At 39.2% G+C, this 24762-nt stretch overlaps 2 protein-coding genes and 1 long non-coding RNA gene across 3 annotated transcripts; 2 read left to right on the top strand and 1 right to left on the bottom strand.

Annotated features, from left to right (window-relative positions):
• The first annotated feature begins 1585 nt into the window (after positions 1-1585).
• On the top strand, positions 1586-10928 carry LOC307012707 (uncharacterized protein). The gene is made up of 4 exons (XM_079639670.1): positions 1586-1846; positions 1960-2125; positions 2224-2339; positions 8925-10928. The coding sequence occupies exons 1-4, from the start codon at positions 1667-1669 to the stop codon at positions 9735-9737; spliced, it is 1275 nt and encodes a 424-aa protein (XP_079495796.1). The 5' UTR covers positions 1586-1666; the 3' UTR covers positions 9738-10928.
• Positions 10929-14212: 3284 nt separating this feature from the next.
• LOC307012711 (uncharacterized protein) lies at positions 14213-18544 on the top strand. Its single transcript, XM_079639675.1, has 5 exons — positions 14213-14264; positions 16287-16420; positions 16512-16671; positions 16803-17094; positions 17451-18544. Exons 2-4 carry the CDS (start codon positions 16297-16299, stop codon positions 17026-17028), a joined length of 510 nt encoding a protein of 169 aa, XP_079495801.1. The 5' UTR covers positions 14213-14264; positions 16287-16296; the 3' UTR covers positions 17029-17094; positions 17451-18544.
• Positions 18545-22634: 4090 nt separating this feature from the next.
• LOC307012523 lies at positions 22635-24237 on the bottom strand. Its single transcript, XR_013800632.1, has 3 exons — positions 23805-24237; positions 23211-23284; positions 22635-22936 (listed from the first exon to the last, which is right to left on the bottom strand). It is a non-coding gene; the product is annotated as an uncharacterized lncRNA (long non-coding RNA).
• Positions 24238-24762: the final 525 nt, after the last annotated feature.

The following is a 24762-nucleotide window of genomic DNA, read 5'->3' as shown; positions in this document are numbered from 1 at the left end:
AAGGTTCTTTACAACAGATTCAAGGATATTATTTGTTTTAGAAACCTTTGAGTTTAAAGGTTTTGCCATTGGATGGTTCTGTCTTTATGCATATGAAACTTGCCCAGAATTTACCAAAAAGTTCAGGACGATCTGGCTTAAATTTCTTACCACGTATGTAGGACACTGTTTTGTAGCTGTATGACGACCAATAGAGAATAGTACAGCAGATATTAAATCGAGGATCCATATGATTACACGGTACTGTATGTCTAATGGTCTAAATATGGTTAATGTAACTTTATATAAATTCACAACAACATATTTCACTTAGTCTCCATATAAAAACATACAGTGAATAGGCCTATAACTGCAGTAGGTCATATCATTACTTGTCATAACACGCAGTTGATCCAACTATGTGTATTTTTAATTTTTCAATTCACAAAAACAAAAGTCTTCTGTAGGCTGAGTGAAGAGAGTGAACACCGACTGAATATCTGCATCTATTTTTCTATTTTAATCCGTGCAGATCTACACTGCAGCGTTTATATTTAAATGAACAAAAAACACAAAATTGTCAAGTCTATGGACGGGTTATTAATGTGTAAGCGTCGATTTAATGATGTTATTTCGCAGTATATCTCCCTACTGGACGCATCAGGAACAACAGGGGCGTAAAACTGCCAGGGGCGTAAAACTGTTTGGGTCCTATATCTACCGGCTCCAGGTCTGCAGCCTCCCCATATAGGTACAATAGGACTTAAAGGAACACTCCGACTTTTTGGGACTTTAGCCTATTCACCTTATCCCCCAGAGTTAGATAAGTCCATACATACACAAGTCCAGACACCTTTTTCATCTCCGTGCGTGTGCTATAAGTCTGTTTGACGCACCCACCGCTAGCCTAGCTTAGCACAAAGACTGGATGTGAATGGTTATTTTGCCAAATAAGTGACAAAATAACGCAAACATTTTCATATTTTACATGTTGTGATTTGTATAGTCACAGAGTGTACAAAAAACAAAGTCAGATGAGACACAGACATATTTTAACCGTATAAATACTGGGAACTATATTCTCTGAAGGCGAAGCACTGCTACTTGGGCGGAGTGATAACCGCAGCACCTGAGACGCGCTCTGAACTCTCTGCTCCTCCTCACCACGGCGCGTCTCAGGTGCTGCGGTTATCACTCCGCCCAAGTAGCAGTGCTTCGCCTTCAGAGAATATAGTTCCCAGTATTTATACGGTTAAAATATGTCTGTGTCTCATATCTGACTTTGTTTTTTGTACACTCTGTGACTATACAAATCACATTCACAACATGTAAATATGAAAATGTTTGCGTTATTTTGTCACTTATTTGGATTAGTATGCTAGCTGCAACCATTCACATCCAGTCTTTGTGCTAAGCTAGGCTAGCGGTGGGTGCGTCAAACAGACTTATAGCACGCACGGAGATGAAAAAGGTATGTATGGACTTATCTAACTCTGGGGGATAAGGTGAATAGGCTAAAGTCCCAAAAAGTCGGAGTGTTTAATAGGGAGTGGGCAGGCTCTCCGTAGACGGGCTCTGGTTTCACACAACAACAACTACAAAACGCACACGAGAAAAGTGATACAGGAAATGACATACCAGGAAATGCACGGGTGAGACAAAAGTTCTCGCGCGAGGCTGTAATTCTATGGTAATTCTTCCCTCACATATGGCGAACAACAACAACAAGCAGCTTGCACTCCAAGTTATCTGTGCGCTGATTTGCAGCGAAAAAGAAAAAAAGAAAAACAACAGACGAATATGGAGGAGAGAATGTTTAAAGAGACGCGAGCAGCACGGATTGTCCGTTCCGCAGAGAGTGTCGGAGGTAAACAAATAACTATAATAAAAGCAGTTAGATGCTGGTGTGGCGTGTATTTATTCTGATAGAAGCATTATTTAGTCAAACGCCTTCTGATATGAATAATATGTTATTGCTAGTCGAGTGAGGAGCCCGGCTGCCGGGAGCTGCTGCGGATGACGGAGGAGGAGTTCGAGCTGCTGCTGGGCAGCGTCGGTGCCCTCATCACTAAACAACACACTAAAATGAGACGGGCAATATCCCCGAGAGATCGCTTGTCTGTGACCTTGCGCTATTTGTCTTCAGGTGAGTCTGCCTGGTTCAGTAACGTTATTAATATAACGTTAATGCAGCTGAATTCATTTAACGTGTTGTTTATTTTAAGGGTTATTTTTGTTATGCAGGAGAAACATTCAGTTCCCTCAGTTTACAGTACAAGATTGGGGCCAGCACTATTTCACAGATCGTTATGGAGACCTGTGCTGCTCTGCACCAGGTCATGAAGCAAGACTACCTGAAGGTAAACTCTGATTTCCATTTACTCCGCACAATTTTAAACGTATGCAGCAGTAACATTAATCATAACTAAAAGTATAGCATATTAACTTAAGAGGACATGATATCTTGTGACCATGCGATGTGAAGTCATGGGACCCAGATCCTATGTTGAGAGAATAAAGTTTCATAGGTAAACAACCTGTACACTTATAGCAACCTGGGATTATTAATAATAAAATAAAATAAACTTAAGAATGACACAATCAATGAAAGTGCAGCATTAAAGGGGACATCAGATGCCCATTTTCCACAAGTTGGTGTGATTCTTTACTGTGCGTTCACACCGACGAGAGCAAATTCTGTGAACTTTACTGTGAACGCACAGTAAAGAATCACACCAATTTGTGGAAAATGGGCATCTGATGATAACAAACCAATTAAAAGCCATTTGTGTGGTGTGGCTTTTGTGTTCATGGTTAAAGGGATAGTTCACTTTAAAATGAAAATTCTGTCATCATTTACTCACCCTCAAGTTGTTTCAAACCTGTATGAATTTCTTTCTTCTGCTGAACACAAAGGAAGATATTTTGAAATGTCAGTAACCAAACAGTTAACTGGTCCCATTGACTTCCATAAAAATATATAAAAATTAAGGGTTGTCAAATGATTACAATTTTTAATCAAATTAATCAGAATTTTCAGTGGATTAACCACTATTTGCAATTACACCTGAATCCTAACCATTTTTCTGAAATGCATACCAAAAGATAAATAACAGGACACAGATACATAATTTTCATATTATGTCTGTTCATTAACACAGCCAAATAATGGTGGTTTAAATCAAGCTGAAACATACTTCACACCATAATATTTGTCTTTGTAATGTCCCATCGCTTCCTCTTTGGCATTCCTCTTAACCAGGATGTACAATTTACAGTATTCAATTGAACAGAAAGCAATAAATGTAGTCAAATCATAACAGTGGCCTACCACATTTTTGCACAATTTGAGTCATCTGTTGCGTTTTGAAGATGTGGGAAAAAAACATTTTGAATAAAACTTTTAAATCAAACCAAAAAACATTCTTTAAACCAGTTGCTCAAAAATCCAGTTGCTAATTACTATAACATGTTGCACTGAAACTTGTCTTTTTGTTTGAACATCACCTTTCAAATCTACTGAGCTTCATCATATTTCAGCCAGTTGCTGAGGCAAACTAACTTGTTCACATTTTCTGAAAGTAAAGCTGACCTTTTCTTGTTCACAATGTGACCTGAAACTGAGAAAAGTCGTTCACAGGGAACAGTGGTTGCAGGAGTGGCTAGATATTTTTGAGCTAGTGAGGCCAGCTTCTCATGGGCTCCTGAATGAGATGCCCACCACCTCAAGGGGCAGTCCTCCAATTTAATGGTGGGCTCTGCTCTGTACCTCTGTATGGCAGGTTGGACATCTTCATCTTCTGATTCTAAATCGGAGCCCATTTGCAGAAGGCTGATTTTCTTCCTGGGTGGCCCATCATCATGTGTCTGTGAAGACCTTCTGGGTGATTCTTGTTGCAGCATCCCTTCAAGTATGGTCCACACCTCTTCCCTGTCTGTCTTGGCAGGCATTTCAAGTCTTTGAAACGAGGTTCCAAAACTGTAGCAATCTGGAGCCATGCATTGTTGAGCTGTTCTTGACAGGATGCTAGATCCTCCTTGAACTTAGTCTTGAATCTCACCACATATGCAGGGTCCTCATCACAGGCTTCCATCTTGAGACGCAAGTGGCAGAGAGAAGGTAGTACCACAGAACAGGAGACATAGGCCTCTCCACCCAGGAGCTCAGTTACATACCTACGCACACAAACACACACATGCACACAGAGACAGTGTATTATTAGAACAGTGGTTATCAACATATTATTATTATCATTATATTTTTTTACGTACATACATGTTATTGATATTTGACTTGGTTTAATTAATTCCAAAAAAAATAATCAAAGCAATGTTATTTGATAAGTTACAGACTGATTTACCTGCATGGCTCTAGAAGGGTCTCCAGCCTCTGCAGTTTATCCCACTCTGCTGCGGTCGGCAAAACGAGTTTGTGCTCCTGATTGTCCAGGGCTGCGATGACAGCCTCTTTATTTCTGCTCACGCGCTTGACCATTTCCAGCGTAGAATTCCAACGTGTTGGAACATCCTGGATCAATGGCTCTTGCTTCTTTCCCAGGCTGACTTGTTGTGCTCGAAGCTCCGCAGTATTTGCTGGGCTTGGGCTTAAAATGACCGACAACTTTGCGAGCCTTGGCCAAAGCATTTACAAAGCTGCTGTCAGCAAGACTCACTGTGACACTTCTCTGCACCATGTGAGCGACACAGTTCATGTGTTTATAGCGTGTAAGTCAAATTGCGGCAACCATGTTGCGTGCACTGTCAGTCCCAATGGTTGTCGTCTTGCCCTCGATGTCCCACTTACGTGCAACAGACATGAACTGTTCTTTACAAGCCTCCGCAAAATGACGCTCCTCTGTTTTTAATATAGTCAGCGCAAAAGACTTCAGTTCCCACGTGTCACTGATGAAATGTGCAGTTACTCCGAGGTAATTGTTGTTACTCATTGATGTCCAATGGTCTCCTGTCAGGGTGATATGATTTACTTGAGCCAAGACCTCTTTCCTTTTTTCTTTTTCATTTTCATAGAGTTCGTGGATTTTCGTCATAACTGTGGCTCTTGACGGTGGCTTATAGGTTGAGTCTTGAGACGCCACGTGCAAAACATCAAGGAAACCTGAGTCTTCTACAATGCTGATGGGTCTACAATCCTTTGCAATCCATTTTGCTATTGTGTTGGTCAAATGATCTGAGGTTGATTTTGTTAATGGCCTGCGAACATTCAGCGTGGTCTGGCGCAAACCACTCGCTGAACCTGACGGCAAAGCAAACGCATGTTTGGCGTTGACATGGTACCTCAAGCTTGAACAGCTCCGGTGAAATTGAAACTCCTTGTTACAAATCTTGCAAAAAAACTTGTACTTGTTAACTGTACCATCATTATTCTTTTTATATTTGAATCCGTCAATAGGCCCACTTTGCTCACCTTGGTCCATCTCGCCTCTAGCTCCCAACTACTTTCCTGACCGGAATAATTTGTCACACTACGCATGCGTGAAATGCGTTAATTGACGTAATTGACAACAAACAACTAATTAACGTTGTTAACGTGTTATTTTTGACAGCCCTAATAAAAATATTAAAATACTTAGCTGAAACCGAATCCTGGGTTCGGTGCATCCCTATTAGAGACCCTCAATAAAGCAGACTCGGTGCTGTGCAGAGGCTTAAACTCAGACTGGAAAGTTTCAAGAATTTGATTTGAGCTAAGAAAAGACTGTAGTTGATTGATAACCATTTTCTCCAATGCTTTTGTAATAAAAGGAAGGGTCGAAAATGATAAAAATCCCTATCATCAATTGAAGGTTTCTTGAGAGGAGGTGTAACAGTAGCTTGTTTTAGTATCTCAGGGATAGTCCCTGTGCTAAAGCATTTATTTAGAAAAGACACCAAACATGTTCTAACCGTATCAAAATTTTGTTTCATGATACGGGGAGAAAGAACATCAAGAGAGCAGAAGGAAGGTTTCAAATTATCAATAATTTCTCTGTAATAATTTAAAAAATGTTGCCTATAAACAGTGTTGCGCTCCTCCTTATCAAATTCACATGGTCAACCTCTCCTCTATTTTGCTTGGGAACTAATGTGGTCGTAACCAAAGTTTACAGGACTGTGTTCTCTGGACTCCTCTCAAGCGGAGGACTTCTACATTCTTATTGATTGCCGCCGTAAAGCTTCATAGCTTATTACTATAAAGTTGACCTGACTTCAACTTTGAGCGTCGTAACTTTGCAGATGTTGTTTATGCTCAAACGGCAACATTACACACTAACTAAAGTGATCATAATCGTAATAAATTATGATCGGAATCATAATCAACCACCCCTTTAATATTGGCCAAACAACATTTCATTCAAATGTCAACTTAATCTTTAATATTTGGTCACTTCTGTACGATACAAATGCAAAAGCCACTGTAATTTCTTGAACAAGAACACATGCACAAACGTGGTGCAAGTAGGGATGGGCATCGTTAAGAAATTATCGATATCGATGCCATTGTCAAGTCTGCTTATCGATGCGATTCCTAATCGATTCCCATATCTAAACAAACAGCAGCACATGCAGTCTGCATGATGCAGAGACTGAGTTTGTGTGGAGCAGCGTTTACTGTGAACGGAGCTGAAGTACTTTTAACATGTAATCTGCACGCATGTAAATAAAAGCGGTGTGCTTCTCTGTTGGAAAAAAAAGTGCATATATTTATTTAACTGAATCACAGGCGTTGTGATTTCACAATAGCACTATGCTATATTATGATTTTAAAATATGATTTTACACGAAGGGAAGACGCAGATATCTCCCTGCGGTTTGGCCTCTCATTTAACCGCCGGTTATGTGTTGCCGTGTCAACTGGGGAGAAACGGGGTTTTAGGTTCTCTCTTGTCGATTCTGAGGATTCTGATTGGCTTGCATGGCTTTATCCTTCTCCCTACACTGCCGCCCATAGGTTTGGCATAGTTATGATGGCGCTCGACGGCGTATTTATGCGGGTTGTGTGCACGATGTTATAATTGAAAACGGAGGGGGGGAAATATTCGTTTCTCTAAATACAAATAATAATAGGATTTTTTTAAATCGAGTACTCTACTTTAATCGAGGAATCTTAACACCTAGTTACAGCGTTACGTAACTGTAATGTTACAGTTACTTATGAAAATGTTAACGATGACAAAGGGGGTTACATCTGAATATTTTCTGTAAAAAGCTTGGATTTGTTGAATAATATTAATTGGTTGCTTTGCCTGTTTTTGATGTGCACGATGCCTCCTGCCATTTAAAGGCCGTTTAGTAAAGTGATGCTATTCTGATGCTTTGATTGGTTCTCTCATTGAATTTCCAGCGCATCATGTCTGCCAATTACATCAATCCACATTGCCGCTGAAAGCTTTAGGCTACAACCTGATATGCCACCATGGCGAGTGATAAAAATGTAATCCAGTGCTGGAAATGTAAAAATAATTTTATCCAGAAATCAGTAAAGGGCGCAAATATAAAAGTTCAGTGCAAAATATGTTTGCCAAGTATTAAAATGTTATCGACATCGAAGGTTTCAGTGTCGAACCTGAAGAAGCATCACCTATGATGAATGTTTACCTGAAGCGCCAACTAGTGGACAAATGTCTCTATTAGTTTGCCCCATTTTGATTTGCAAAATAGAGCTATTTAACTACTAACAATGTCTAAACAATATTTTAGGTGGAATACAACTTTATTAAAAGAAAAACAATACCATGCATGTTATGACAGCTACACTGGAGGAGTCTGTTTGGGTTGCCAGTATGAATCTATTATTGCTTCTGTTAGAGAAATCAATTTACCGTAATGCCTTATGGTATAATGTTTTCCCTTCACACACACGGACTGTATTGTGGATTTTTACTCCACATTGCTCACACAATGTATAGACATTCTTAAAAATAAAAATGCTATGTATTATACATCAAGGCTTACAAAAACATTTGTATTCATCCCGTCCCACAGTCTTCTTAATCCATTCACTGATTGTTTCTAAATAATTTTGTATTTGTTTGTATATTTGTATTTTCAACTTCATTTCATAAATGTATTTAACATTCTGTATTATCTATGTACAGTAATGTGTGACAATCATGCCTCTTTTTCGGTATACTTATGCCAGTAGGTAGTAAAAAATTAGTGTTTTGTTTTATTAGAGAATCATTATATCCTTGAGTCAACAGATTCATTAAAAACAGTGAATTCTATACAAACAAAACAATGAACATGAATGAAATGATTAATTTACTTAAACGATTCATTCACAAACACCACTAATTATAACTTTACAGTTATCCTTTCTGTAATAGCCGATTAATGATTAGCCTAAGTGAAATAAAATATTTTAGTCTTCTATAACAACCCGTAGTAGAGGGTTGTTGAAGTGTTAAATTCCCATTAAGTGAAGTTTGTTAATGTATTGCCACATACTGTATAGGCCTACAGAAATAGTCATATACAGTAAAACCAAAGCTTTACTGGCATGATTGTCAGACATTTATTTGCAGTATAAACAAAACGTATACAGGGAATATTTGTGTATTGAAAAATATAGTACAGAGCGTTAATAAGGTAAAGAAGAACATGAATTGAAGGGGGAAATTAAATATAACAATGATTAGCCTATATTATACAGAAATACCAAAAAAATAAAAGATTGGATTTAAAAGACTTGGGATGGGATGAATAAACATTTATTTTTGTTATGTATTCTTTTAAGGTATGTAATAATCAGTAATAATTTTAACTTTATAATGCTGTCACGACCACGAGTGGTGTGTGTGTATATATATATATATATATATATATATATATATATATATATATATATATGTGTGTGTGTATATAATACAAATATAAGAATAAGTGTACAAAATGAAGTTACGTCTTAACTCAATAACTGTTTTATTCTTCTGTTCTATTGCTAGACACCATCAACAGAGGCAGAATGGCGGAAAATAGCCCAAGACTTTGAATCGAAATGGCAGTTTCCACATTGCCTTGGTGCGCTTGGTGGAAAACGGATCTATTTACAACCTCCAGCAAAAAGTGTGAGCCTTGAGCATAATTACAAGGGCAGATTCTCTGTGACGATCATGGCTGCAGTAGATGCAAATTACAAGTTCATCTATGCCAGTGTGGGAACCCAGGCCAGTGTCTCTGACGCTGGACTGTTCGCTCACTCGGACTTGTGCAAAGCCATGGATCAGGGTTTGCTGAACTTTCCTCCATCTGAACCCTTGCCCAACAGTGACGTAAAGATGCCGTACATGTTTGTGGGTGATGAGGCATATCCCTTAAGGCCTGATCTCATGACGCCGTATCCATGCAAGCAGACGGATCGCAGTCAACAGGAACTGAACTGTCGTCTGTCAAGGGCACGGAGAGCGCCAGAAAACGCTTTCGGCATTCTTGCCAACAGGTTAAGGGTTTTCAGGAACACCATATATTTGGAGCCAGACAAGGTGGTTAAGATAACTATGGCCTCGCTATGCATCCATAACTTCCTCCGCGAGCGCAGGTCTGAGGCGTACACACCTCCTGGCTTTGCGGATTGGGAGAATGAGGACCACAGTTTAGTTGAGGGAACCTGGAGGAAGCAAGGAAGTGGGTCTTTCCAGCCGGCGGAGCAAAGAGGGGAAAGCGATGCATCAGATACGGCGAAAATCCAACGAAACCTTCTGTGTGACTATTTTGTCTCGCCTGCAGGTTGTGTTCCTTGGCAGGAGGAGCACATTTAGTATTGTAAGGATGTCGGAATAGTTTTTTTGTAGTGAAGAACACTGTGTATTTGATTCTTTGGCATTATTGTGGTTCTTGTTATTGATTTTTAGACCTTTGGTACAGAATGTCTTGTGTATATATATCTTCAGACCATAGAAGTTGTGTACACTTTGATGTCATTGTTTAAATTGCAATAATAATAATAATTCATTACATTTATATAGCGCTTTTCTCGACACTCAAAGCGCTTTACATAGAAGGGGGAATCTCCTCAATCACCACCAATGTGCAGCATCCACCTGGATGATGCGACGGCAGCCATATTGCGCCAGAACACCCACCACACACCAGCTTACTGTGGAGAGGAGACAGTGATGTAGCCAATTAGTATATATATATATGGGAATGATTTGGGGGCCATGATGGACAGAGGCCACTGGGCAAATTTGGTCAGGATGCCGGGGTTACACCCCTACTCTTTCAAAAGACATCCTGGGATTTTTTGTGACCACAGAGAGTCAGGACCTCAGTTTAACGTCTCATCCAAAGGACGAGAGTATAGTGCTCTTTGACAGTATAGTGTCCCCGTCACTATACTGGGGCGTTTGGACCAACACAGACCACAGGGTGAGCGCCCCCTGCTGGCCTCACTAACACCCTTCCAGCAGCAACCTGGTTTTCCCAGAAGGTCCCCCATCCAAGTACTAACCAGGTTCAGCCCTGCTTAGCTTCAGTGGGTCTTGTGCTACAGGGTGATATGGCTACCTTGCATGTATTTTTTTTATTTATTTTTTTAAGCTTTGTTTCAAACATTTCTTACAAAAAGGTACTGGAAACAACAGTATAAAGTTTTAAAAATATAGTCCTGTGCATTACTGTACAGATTCACAACATAACAAGTAGGTTATTATTTAACACTCAAGGTCAATATTGATTTGATGTCTTTTACAACAGTGAAATAAATATAACCTTGAGATCATGTTCATGATGTTCCTTTTTATTCTGGATATATTGCTGTTAAATAGTATCCCTAATTCAGATGCTACCTTGTTTCCAAAGGTAGTGAATGTCAAGTCATCTTCTCTTATATATCGCTTTTAACAATGTAGATTGTTTCAAAGCAGCTTTACAGTGATAAACGGATAATTTAAGGGAACAGAGATTGTTTTGGCTTTATAGCGGTTCATGAATAAAGATTTTTTCCAGCTAAACTTAGTTTTGATTGATTCACTTCCGTCGCAATGATCATTAGTTATTAAATTAGAGGCCGCTAAGACAACACCATTCTCTCTACACAGACTTTAAATGTGAACCTGTGAGAAACGCTGATGACGCTCACGTGCGCATTAAGAATTAGTTATCTTAATTCCCTACAAACCAAGCCTTAACAAACTACTTGTCTGGCCTTCATTTTTATACAGAATTGTATCACTTCGGGGTAGGTAACCGAAATCGAAATTATCCCGACAGCGCTTTATCTGTAGAGTGGTAAAGGGATGCTTCATAGGGGAGAGACTAGTTGGCACTTCAGCACTGCGTTGTCATCGGGTCCAGGCGAAGGTCCTTCGTCAGATCTGGATACGGCCTGGATCCAGCAAGCTGCAAAGACACTAAAATTAGGGTAGATGCCATTCTTCTTATGATGTAACGACGAGTACATCAGGATTTACAGAGGCTACAGCCCTGTGGCGTCTACAATTCTACGTTGCTACAATGTTGCGAGCAGCACGTAGACAGCAACGTTGCCATAGCAGAAATGTATGGAAAGCCAAATGGTTCATAATTCGCGTGCTTTTGACCGCCGTATTAATATTAAAACGCCGTCTTCATAACGCCGCCAGACGTTAAATAAGCGGCGTCAGGCGATAAGTTAGCGCCACATGCCGCCACGCGTTAAAATAACGCCACTCGCCAATAGGTGTTAAATTGACGCCACACGCCACTCAAAATGCAGATTTATGAACTCATCTACATGGCTCCTCCTACACTGGGTTTGAGGACTCTACGGCAAGTCGGAGAGGACAATTCTGTTTGAAAAAAGAGCGTGAAAATGGCAAGGAGAGGATTTGTTTTGCGGTGTAAATACACTGTAAATGACTGCACTCGACTTTTACTCTCTGATAATCCAGGGCCTGATGTCTTTCAGTCATCATTAAATAGGTAAAGATTTCTGTTAAAAAATTTTAATTAGATGTAAGCATTAACATATTAGCATGTTACTGGATAGTTAACTCGGCGGGGGGGAAAGACCGCAATGTAGGCCTAATAAACAACATTGTTTGACATTTCTTTTCAGTTGTATTTTCAGTGTTTCAACAAAATGTATTTAGAATCAACAACACATTGTGACTTTGATCTAACTAAAAACGTTTTTGTGTTCATTTCAGTGTTAATTACAACAGCAGTGATGTATAGTTTCAACATCATTGTGTAGGCTAACGTTTATTCAACAATATTACCATTGATTATTTTTGTTAATTTCAATATTGATTTAGCATCGGTGATGTAGAATCAATCAGCAGTAATTGTTCCAGTAATACTAACACTTTCGCATCTATTAAAAACAAAACAAAAAAAACACTGCGTTAGATTGAACTGTGAAGGGTCATAGCCAGGGTGGGAAATTAACTTTTTTGTTGCCCAATTTTACCAGCCACTTATATTTTTTACCAGCCACTTTTTCCGGAATTCAAATTGCAAGAAAGAAATTGCTTTAATACGTTTTTTATTTATTTCAGGGTACCCCCAGGATCCTCCAGCTTAAATTCAAGGCTTTTTAAGACCTTTTTAATACCATTTCAAATTAAATTCAATGCCAACTTCGAACCCATTCCAACATAAGTATGAGGGGAAAATATCAAATCTGTATAAATGTTAAACCCTGGAAAATAATTATGTAGGCTACTATGTAGGCTACTTGAATTAAATAAAACATTTTATTTAAATGATCAGTCATATTTAATACATACACAACAGCGTTGTAGTGCACTTGGTGTGTGTAGGCCAGTGTTCATTTTGGCAACCATTTTTGATTCAGTCTTAGTCTTCATCTTCAGACGAAAATGCTTATGAATGCAAACTTTTAGTCATTACTTTTAGTAAACTGCAGTTACTTTAGGTAGCTATTTTATATGTAGTCTTTAGACAGAAAATGTCATAATTATTCTCTCTAGGCCATTCAATTAAGCTTATGAGAAATTATTTACATTGCACTCTTTAGCAGTAGCACTTGTGCAATTCTACATCCCTTTTCATAAGTTCCTCTCTTCCACTTAGACTGCAGTCACACCTTTTCCATTAAGGGACAATATTCGCCCCCTTTAATACATTTTTTCATTTAATTTTTAACCTTTATAATACCTTTTAAAAATAAATAATGCTTTAAATAAAACAATGTTCAATAAATATGCAATGTTAAAAAACGTTTTTAATATTAATAAAAATATTATATTAAAATAGCCAGTAGGTGGCAGTCATCGAGTCATTAATTCATTGAATCTCACGATTCGTTCAAAGCCACAGATAATAAGGTTGGGGTATTGAGCAATGTTAGTTGGGAGGGGGTGTAAGCAATGTTAGTTGCTTACATTAACTAAATGAGCCTACAATAGCAGGCATAAGCCCTTGAAATAAATAAAAACTAAATAAAAACATAGAAATTATGTAAGATAACGTTAATTTAGTTGTAGATTACATTCTCATATCCATTTTTTTTTTCTATTAAATTTTTTCTGTTTTACTGCTTTGCACGATTCTTTTGTAGTGTGGTTTTGGTGTAGCCTACTAAAGTGTACTAAAATAAACATTCACGAGTGTACCTGACTTCTCACCGCTGATTCCTGATGGTTTAGAGGACAATTACACCGAGTCGCACCCTGTCTTTTCAAAGAATAGTATACCAGCGAGCGCGAAGTATAAATGCCTCGTGGGGAGGCGCGCGCGCAGTCAGCAGAGGCGCGCGCAGGGGGGCAGTGTTCCGAAAGATATTGAAGCCGACCTGGGCGCCGCCATTGGCTAGCGGACCCCCACCTGCTGTTAGCATTCCATTGACTCCCATTCATTTTGGCGTCACTTTGACAGCGAATAACTTTACATCTGAGGCGTTTAAAGACACCGTTTGTCCATTGTTTATTTCTAAAGAAACACGAAAATGTATAAAAGGCTCCATTACCTTGTATCTTACGTTATGGCCCCGTAGAAGCAGTTTTTGTAAAAACAGGCTAACGATTGCGTCATACCCGCGCGACTCTGTCGCACAAGTCGAAAAATTACCGTATGGACAGGCAGAGAAGCTCGCAAGCAATCGGGAGGACGTGGAGGCATAAAGTCAAGGGAGAAGCCCATAGAAATTGATAAAGTTGCTCCCGCTGCTAGCTCATGGACAGTAAATACCCACGCTCTCCGTCTCTGCGAGATTCGGAAGGGAATGATTCAGATTTCTCTCGGCACAGCTACTAGAAGACCTACAGGTTGCTCACGTCACATCTACGTCGTCAAGCTCAGTTTGAGCCTGCGCACTGCGCAGTTCGCCTTGCGATCAGGAAGTAAGTGCTTCTAATTGACTTCACTGCTCTCCGTTGAAACCTATGGGGTCGCTGTGTCCAGTTTATATACTGTCTATGGGCGCGCGCAGCGGAGGATCGCAAACCCATAGACAGCGCATAGACTGCTTCTTTTTCCGTTCTGATTGCCGCGCTTGACTTCTAGGTGTGTAACCTTTATTATTGTTCGGTCTGAAACGGCGCCCAGTGACGGATGGTGTAGCAATATTGTTGTCCAGGTGTCCGGGAGATTTTCGGGAGGGGCTTTGAAATTCGGGAGTCTCCCGGAAAAATCGGGAGGGTTGGCATGTATGGCTTATCTATGTGTATAAGTTATACAGTACGGTCTCTTCAGCGCCGTGACACGCAGCGCTGAAAACCAATCAAAAGAGTTACTCGACAAAAGTGTATTATTGTTACTTAGCAACCGCATTCTTTGACAAAGGCTGTCCAATCCGTACAATGAAATCACTCGCAGCATGTGTTTATTGGTTACTACTTAATACATTCAATGTTAAGTCAATGTAAAGACGCGTTTATGCGCGTCTGGTGGTCCTGTCCTGGTCCCTCGGTGGATGCTAATTTTTGCGAACTGTATTCGCTTTTGGTGCGAACGCAGCATTATTATAATCCACCCGCCACTGTGGCTGGTATAGCTACATGGCAAAGTGACCCGCCACTTTGAAAAAGTACCCGCCCTCGGCGGGTGGCGGGTGCTAATTTCCCACCCTGGTCATAGCACTGTTGTCCTACTGTTAGTTTAATTGCTTATATTGTTCTCATTTGTAAGTCGCTTTGGATAAAAGCGTCTGCTAAATGAGTAAATGTAAATGTAAAAGGGTATGCCGTGTTTTGAAATTTAACATCGCTAACTTTCAGCACATCAGAAGCTCTTTATCGTTGGAAGCATCAAAATCGTATTTCCTGGCAATGATTATATCACATATGTTGTACTGTATGTCATCATCACTAAATTCTTAATGATGCTGCCCCACCCCCTTTAAAAACATATAGCCTACAGCTACGCGCTGAACTAACAAACAGAGCTTTGAGGTCCGTATCCAGGAGTGATTGCAATGTTCCCAAAAGAAAGTATGCCCTCTCTCAATCAGCCTTTTCCTAAGCCATCAAAGATTTGAATGGGCTTCCAGACAATCTAAAGAACAATGCAGATTTTTACAGCTTCTCACGGGCAGTCAAAGACTGACTTTTAGACCACCAGTCTTGCTCACACTAAAAGTACCAGACGGGTATCTGGCCATCGGATGATACCCTCATGGGTACCATTTGATGGCTTTTACACTATTTTGTGTTTTGTGTGTAATAAGGAAACTGTTTTTTATATTGTATTAACTGTCTTTGTTATATAATTTTTATATGTTAATTGCCTTTGTTATGTCATTTTAACTTTGTTAAAATAATAACTTTGTTTAATTGTGTAGGACTACAGATGGAAATTAGCATAGTGCTAAAACTGGTGCAGCCATCTTTTTAATGTAACTGCACATTGTCCTGATATAAATAAACTAAACTAAATTAACTGAGGGGGAAAGAGTGATAAAGCAACATCACTTTTGTTAACCGTGTGCTCTCAATGTGCATTATGTTTTTGTTTTTATTATTGATTGATATTTATGTATGAAATGAATGAAATGGCACGTGATGAATAATGAGGGTGTGTACATTTGTGATTGATTGTTTAATTAATAAAATCACCTTGAGTGAGCACAGCTGTAGCTGTGTGTGTGTTGCAAGTCAGATACGTTGTTGCGTTTACTCTGTGAACAACTTTGTATCGTTAATTCAATGCAATAAGCGTTGGTGCATCAACACTGACTCAACAATGTTTCAATGGTTACATGCTATCTGGGAAATTAGGCTATACTTTCTTCTTAATTTCTTTAAAATGTAGTTTATAATATTACAAAAGCTTTCTATTTCAGATAAATGCTATTATTTTGAACTATGGTTTGTGTGTAATGTGATTTTTATTTATTTAATAATTATTATTATTTTACTTTTCAGACTTCAAACCATGCTGAGGAGCCTGGAATGGGCAAAGCGGAGGCTTCTAAATGCTCAGGCAGCAGATGAGATAATCCATGAAGTATCAGGTTTTATTCAGGAGATTCAAACTTCTGAACCGAGAACGCAGGAAGGTAAATGCCATCAAATTGCCAGCAAATTGTTTGAGCCTACTGAACTTATTATAAGTGTTGATATAAGCAGTATATTATAATTTTTCTATAGAAAGTACTGGATATCGACCTCCACTGAATAGTAATGGATCCAGAGGTGCACCGTCTTATGCTATTACTCAGGATCAACTGTCATTTCTGTTGTCGTGTGGCTTCACACAGATTGCAGATATTCTACACACCTCTGTGTCCACAGTTAAACGACGTTTAAGGTAAATTGTATTATATAATAAATAAAATCATCTCATTTGATCATAATAGATGGAGAAAAATGCTGAGTGCGTCTTTTGATTTATTTTAGAACTCCTACTAAATGTTAAAATACTTGGATATATCTTTTCAGGTGCTTCAATCTGTTGCAGTCTGCTTCATACTCGGACATATCTGATGTAGACTTGGACGAAAAGATCAGGGACCTAGTGGCTGGAAATGACCAACTTGGACCAGAGGCAGTTCGAGCACAACTGAGGGCAGAGGGAATTCTGGTTCAGAGATGCAGAGTGAGGAGCAGTATGCATCGTGAACCCAAGGGCTGCAGCTCTCAGAGCAATGTCTCAGCGACTACGTAGAAGGTCCTACCGTGTTGCAGGACCTAATTCTTTATGGCATCTGGATGGAATCCACAAACTAATAAGGTAGTTTAAAAAAAAAAAAAAAAAAAAACATATATATATATATATATATATATATATATATATATATATATATATATATATATATATTTCATTATGACTAAACCACTCTATTCTTTTGTCTTTTTAGATAATTTTTTTTAAATAAATTTTAAAAGTTTAAACTTGAGAATTGAGCAAATCAATAATGTAAATGTATGATTGCTATAACAGGTTGTTTAGATTTCCTTAAATACCCATTAATGGATGTAAAACAATGCTGATGTAGCACATTAAAAGCACATCCTGGTAGTATATTTTGTTGTTGTTTACAGCAGTTGTTATGTTCAACTAAGTATATATGTATTTGTGTTGATTAGATGGAGGATAGTAATTCATGGTGCCATTGATGGCTATAGTCGTCTCATCACCGTTCTCTGTGCTGCCAACAACAATCGTAGCAGCACTGTCATGGATTGTTTCTTGGATGCCATTTCCAAATATGGAGTCCCTTCCAGAGTAAGGACTGACCATGGTGGAGAGAACAACGCTGTGTGCCTCTTCATGAACTTGTTCAGAGGCACTGACCGAGGTAGTGCTCTTAGAGGAAGGAGTACACACAATCAAAGGATTGAAAGACTTTGGGTCGATCTGTGGCGTGGGGTGTCAAATGTCTACTATGACCTTTTCAATTTTCTTGAGAGTGAGGGGATTGTGGATGTAGATAATGAAATGCACATGTGGGCTTTGCATCTTGTCTACATCCCAAGAATTAATAACGACTTGACCAATTTCTCACGCCAGTGGAACAATCATGGTTTGCGAACCGAGACGCACCAGTCGCCCCTGCAAATTTTTGTCCGAGGTTGCCTGGCACAACAGAGGCAGCCGAGTACTGCAGTGCGGGAGATATTTGCTGCAAGACCCTCCGGCTCCAGTGGAGGAGAGAGTAATCCAGCTGAACAAGTTGGTGGTGAGGGTCGCTCTGTTTCAGATGTACCTCATGTGCTTTGGCCTGAACGGGTTACTTTACCTCCAAACCAGTTCACTGTGACTGATGCTGAGATGCAACTACTCACTGAACAAATTGATCCACTTGGAGGCCCCCGGGAAAATCTTGGAGTCAATGTCCTTAAAGATGTTCTTTCTTTTGTGGAAAACCTAAGACCTTAAAAAATAACTAGTTCAAAGGAATAGTTCACTTCAAATAAAAAATTCTGTAATTTTCTGTCAGTATGAATTTATTTATTTATTTATAGTTTATGCCAGTACTAAACAATTCTGGTCCGGGTCCAGCTGCAACTTTTATCAAAAGTGTGTTTACATTTGGATACATTTATTCACTAGAATTTTTCATATACAAATATGCTTTTTTTGTCTTGTCATATCCCTGGGCTTTTCTCAGTACAATAACATGTATAATATTTCACAACATAAATCACATCGGTAGTGACATCAATAAATGGTTACTGTCATTTTGATGAATTTAATTTTGTGTAATCTGAATCTCATATGTAGATATCACAAGGCAGATCAGAACTGAAGAAAAGGACAAAACTCAGCAATACCAACAACAATTAAAAATGTCCATAATATAACACTAAAACAAGCATATTTAAAACAATGTTTTCATTACTCTAAAAGTGGGGGATTGAAAATGCCACTTTTCATACTTTGCCAATCCATCAGAACTATGAACTGTTCAGGGAGTCTCAAAGCAGATCAGAACTGAAGAAAAGGACAAAACTTAGCAATACCAACAAACATAAACAAAACAGTAAAAATTTATATTAAATGCATAGTAACATGTCCATAATATAACATTTAAACATAAACATATTTAAAACTACATCACTCCAAAAGTGGGGGATTGCAAAATGCCACTTTCCATTCTTTCCCTGAACAGTTCATAGCTCTGATGGATTGGCAGTCTCAAGACAATGCAGCAGGTATTTGCTTCAGGGAAAATCCTGATGGTTTTATTTTTTTATTACTCTAGTGGAGGGGTGTCCAAACTCAATCCTGGAGGGCCACTGTCCTGCAGTTTATATCCCTCTTGACTCCACACTCCTGCCTGGAAGTTTCTAGTATGTCTGTGACCTTGATTGACTGGTTCAAGTGTGTTTAACTGGGGTTGGAGCTGAACTCTACAGGACAGTGCAGGATTGGACAGTGCATACTGTATAGCAGCAGAAGTATAAGTAACATTATGCAATATATAAAACAAGCCCTACTTTCAATGAGTTTTGCTGAATTTGTATTATTGAATGTAGTTTCATGTTCAATGAAATACATGTATAATAACAATAATATAAAAATAGTTTACATTTAATCAATTTATTCATAGAAAAAATAAATTATCCTACAACATAACTTTGTATATTGTAACTATTAAATCTTTAATTTATTCTCCTGGTTCAGTTTTGCCACAGTATTTATTTTTAAGGGCCATGTTTTAACACTATATCTATATGTAAAGTCACACGATCTTATTTGTATACCACTTCATTTTAACATCACACTAAACGCCACTTCAGAATTAGAACAAAAAACTAGAACAAAACAAAGAGTAGTTTGCCTGTACTCACCATGCAGCGATGAACATCGGGAATCAAAACATGTTGTTGTTGGTCTTGTCTTTTCTTAACGGGAGGGGCGAGCCAGACTACATCTGGTGCTGCGCTGGATCTTAAGCTATACCTTTTTATTTTATTGTTTTACCTAAATTTTTTTCTTAAACATAATTAATTTACATTACACTTCACACTCACAGTCATCGTGTATTTACCAAGCGGCAACCTCCCCGTCTCTCTCTTGAAACCAATACGGAAGTGAATTAAACGGCAGTTCCTCGACTGGCCGCTTGAGGCTGGCTGCAGAAGGGAGTCAAATCTGTATCTCCCGCATGTTAAAATGCCCAACTTTACAGCAGAACAAAACATGTTTACAGCCTGGTTCTCTCTGTGGCTTTGCTCTATAAAGCTAACTTTGCCCTTCATAACAACTGTGAGGGGGGTGCATTTTTTTATAACTCGCCCGTGTAGTTGATTAATATTTAAAGTTCTGCAAAATTAAGGGTGTGTCCACTTTTGAGTGACAGGTGGATTCCCGCTGATGTAAATGCTAGCCGGTTAGCAGTCACTTCACTTCAGCAAATTCCAGCTGCTGAACTGGCCATCTCTGCCGTGTTTGTGCTTTTATTCGGGATTATTTCATATAATTTAATACACCCATTACCTCGCCCACGGCTTTGGATTCCGCCGTTGTCGTCGAGTGTCGTTCGAGAGAACCAGCGCTGTATTCCAGTTGTTCTCCTCTGTGAACATGCACTAATGGATGTGATGTCTGACAATTTCGTTGCTTTTTGGAGTTTTCAGATTTAAAAACGTCTATAGATATAAAGGCTACACTCGTTCTGCGGTGCCGTTGCTCTGGGACAGATTATAACGTTAACATGCTTATGTTCCGTCAGATGAAATCCTGCAGGTGTCTGTGTCTCTCCGTCCATGCAATAAATGCACGTCCTTGAATGAGCGCGGATTTCTAGCGCATTTACTTGAACCTCATAGGTAGTATATCTATGTTTTGATCCATTTGAGAATTGAGATGCGGCCAAAATCAGAATTTAAAATGGACTGAATAATAAAGCTCTCTACGAACTTGACGAGCGATGCCGCGCTGACGGACCGTAGACTGTAATAAAGAGTGACTGACATGTATGCACATAATCACGGTCACACACACTCTCAGAGTAGCCCCTAATATTGTAAAGTTACTGCATAATACATTTTCAACAAGCAGAATAACTTAGCTGCACAGAATCGCGATACACAGTCTCACTTGTAGCTATGTCTTTTAACTATTACAATATTTCGAAGGGCAAAAACAGGACCTTTTAATTGCCATTCAGATTTTAATCATCAACTGTCAGTGTCACTTTAGCGCGAGCCCCTGTGCAGTCGCAGACTTGGTACTGTGAGTAGCATATAGCATTAGCTCCCAAGCCTGCTAACTCCATAACGTCGCGCTAGGTGGGCGTGGTTTCAGATAGCCAGGCTCCTTAGCTCCGCCTCTTTGCCCATATTCTTTTATCCGGGAGTGACGAGCGGTGACGCGAGGCCAAGATGGCGACGGCCGGCTCCGCCCACTTTAGGCTTCAAAAATGCTCTTCAGAAACCTACGGGTGACGTCACGGACACTACGTCCATATTTTTTTACAGTCTATGGTATTTACACCGCAAAACAAATCCTCTCCTTGCCATTTTCTTGCTCTTTTTTCAAACAGAATTGTCCTCTCCGACTTGCCGTAGAGTCCTCAAACCCAGTGTAGGAGGAGCCATGTAGATGAGTTCATAAATCTGCATTTTGAGTGGCGTGTGGCGTCAATTTAACACCTATTGGCGAGTGGCGTTATTTTAACGCGTGGCGGCGTGTGGCGCTAACTTATCGCCTGACGCCGCTTATTTAACGTCTGGCGGCGTTATGAAGACGGCGTTTTAATATTAATACGGCGGTCAAAAGCACGCGAATTATGAACCATTTGGCTTCCATAGTTTTAAACCGTACTGGACGCCGTAAAATACGGCGTTGTAATCACAAACGCCGTAAAAGACGCGCGAAATACATCAATGACGCCGTATTTGACGGCGTTTTAGTGTACATGGAAAGCGGCGCTTTTTACGCCGCTCATCTCGCCATATGACGCCGTAAAAAACGCCATTTTGGTTGCACAGAGCGCGCGTTATTTTACGGCGTTTTGCTTGTATTATAATGAGCCACGCCCACTGATTTCCACAGCCACTAAGTTTGAACTGGTCTAACCCAGAGCCATAGGCTGCGTTCCAAACCGCATACTCAATGAGTAGGTACTTAATTTCAATAAGTACTTACTTAACGAGCGCTAAAAGAGTAGGTACTTTATAGCCAAATCTCGTTAAGTATGAATGCGAACCGGACATCTGCCATGTTGACGTTATCATGTGACCTACGACGCGTTATCACAAGTGCAACAACTTAAAAGAGTTGAACGACACGTTTAATTCATCTATCTGTAAATATCTTGATATTGATTAAACTTGCTCATTTTATGGTCTTTTTGAAGAAACTGCTGCCCATATTTTGAGAATACATTTAGGGTTGATTTAAGTTCTTATATTTAACCCTACTTATGTGACCCACCGTTTTATCCTTAACGATATTATTTATTTTTATTACGAAATCCCAAAATTGTCATCTCTTGAATATGTTGTTAATTTCTTTATTTTATATCCAAACATTTTCATCCACAAGCAAAAGTGGCTTACCGTGACAAATACTGACCGATACTTAATTATATTACTTTTTACTGAAAAAAATCAATAAAACAAACAAAATGTAATGTATGTCATATGACATAGCTATGCATGAATACACTCTAGATGTGTATATTGTGAACATATCTACATTTTCATTCAAACAATTAATTAAATAATGATATTTTATTTACTGACAACAATGATAAATATTAATAAAGGAGTAAATTAATGAATGAAAGTCACCATCACACAATAAACAAATGCAAGTCAACACATGAAACAAAGCTTTATTCAAACTACAATCATGTATATAGGCTACAGGCACTGAACCACATCTACTGCCATCTCAACACAGCGGTTCCCATTCTGCGGCTTTATTCTGATGAATCAGCGGACCGCCAGAGGTGAGCCGTGCCGGAGTGCCGGTTGTTGCGTGATGTGTTGTGCTTCACAATCTGAGGCAATAAGGGCCGGTGGAGTGATGGAGGGTCTCGTCCATGGCACGATCTCCAGGATTCAGCTCTGTGCTCCTCATCCTCAGTGCTCACACCAGTCTGCTGACATTTCAGATCCTACAAAAATGCACAAACATAACACAAAAGCAGTAGTTTTAACAGCACAATGTCATTTGATTTCAGTATTATTTAGCAGACAAGAACGCTTTTTTTCCACAAATGCCGCCATCATCTTTCCTTGCAGGTCCTGCTCCACCACAACAGCTGTGCAGCAAATGCACACAAATCAAGAATCAGAAAGGTGCTGTAATAGCTCTGTTTGAAATTACAATAATTAAAATAAACTACAACTTAATATTTAAATTATTATTAATTTCTGTAGTATACTCACTCAAAGCCTTTGATGACAGCATCAGCTTCATGAGCCTCTCTCCACCGGATAAACACACATCTGTTCATCTGTCCCTGTAACATCCAGACAAGACTCCCATAACCTCTGTGATTTATGAGCTCAACACTACATTTACATGTTGAGGTTGTTTTAACTTTTTATCCAACATACATGTTCCTCAATTTATCAACAGTACTAATGGACAAATAAAATAGATAACTTATGTTTAGTTAATTTATAGATCTGTTCTACATAATAGCACACATACATCACTCAGATGTATATTTCATGTTGTGATGTGCTCTTCTGCAATACTTATAAAAGATGTTCCTGTCAGATGTAAATAGACGTTTAAAATAAGCGTCTTTAAGATGTTTATGGTTTATGTAAATCCACGTTAGAGACGTAACTTACGTGTCCTTACTGGAGCTCCTGTCAGCTAGAGCTAACGTTATACATAATAAAACGTGTTTTTACAGCCAAATCACAATCATACTATACTGTCTAACTCCTTTACACCTTCAACAGTTAAAACGTTTACTCTATAGTAGTTTAACACATGCAATTTTAACACAAGGAACCGTGTTTACTCACATTTGAAACCCCGCGCGTCGCTGATCTCCGTGATGTTTGATAATGACGTATCCTCTCGCGTGGCCTCCTGGGATAGAAGAGTATCCACCGGTTGAGCACTCAAAAATCTGTCTGGAAGCAGTAAGCCATCCGGGAACTTCTCGCCTACTCTTTTATGAATACTGATGTTTGGAACGTACTGCTTCCTTCACGTACTGTTTTCGCCTACTATATAGTAGGAAAGTAGGCATATTGGAACGCACTTAAGTCCGAATCTCGCGATAATTAGTACGTCACCCAGGTAATTCTCGCCTACTCTTTTGGATTCATACATACTTTTTCGCTCGCCTACTCTTTTTCCCATACTAAATAGTAGGGAAGTATGCGGTTTGGAATGCAGCCATTGAGAGAAAGAGTTGCGACACTCCCATAGACCTCCGTTGTAAAAAATGGCGGCGCTTTTAACCGCCTACTTCCGGGATGTGGAGGTAGTTCCAAACACTGTCATTTGAGCGTTGAACCCCATTCACTTACATTGCAGCGCGTCGAGTTGTTCCAGAGGTAACTTGCTGAAATATCGACCTCTTTTGAATTGTCAACTGTCTATATTGTTTCAGAGGCCCTTTGCGATGCTTATACTGGTCTTCATTTGTATATGCACAGCGTAATTATTTATATTTTATCTTGGTTATTTCAACCAATTTTCTAGCATTGCCAGTGTGACTTCGCCAGCTGTGAAGGTAGCATATCTGATTAGTTCGGTAATTCATCGCTACCACCTTTATAGCAACTTTTATTTAATTGATTTTTTGGGATATACTAACTTTTCATTTATTGTCTTGAGTGAAGCGGCGTGTGAGAACAATGCTGGAACTCTAGGATTGTTATGGCCATCACCAATCCTGTCTGTTTCATGGATCACCTGCCCCAGGTTTTTGTTTTTCTTGTTCACACAAGCACACATTTTTGTTGTCTGTCA

Source organism: Phoxinus phoxinus, assembly GCF_949152265.1.
Source record: "Phoxinus phoxinus genome assembly, chromosome: 16".
NCBI lineage: Eukaryota > Metazoa > Chordata > Actinopteri > Cypriniformes > Leuciscidae > Phoxinus > Phoxinus phoxinus.
This window is presented reverse-complemented; position numbering and strand designations above follow the sequence as displayed.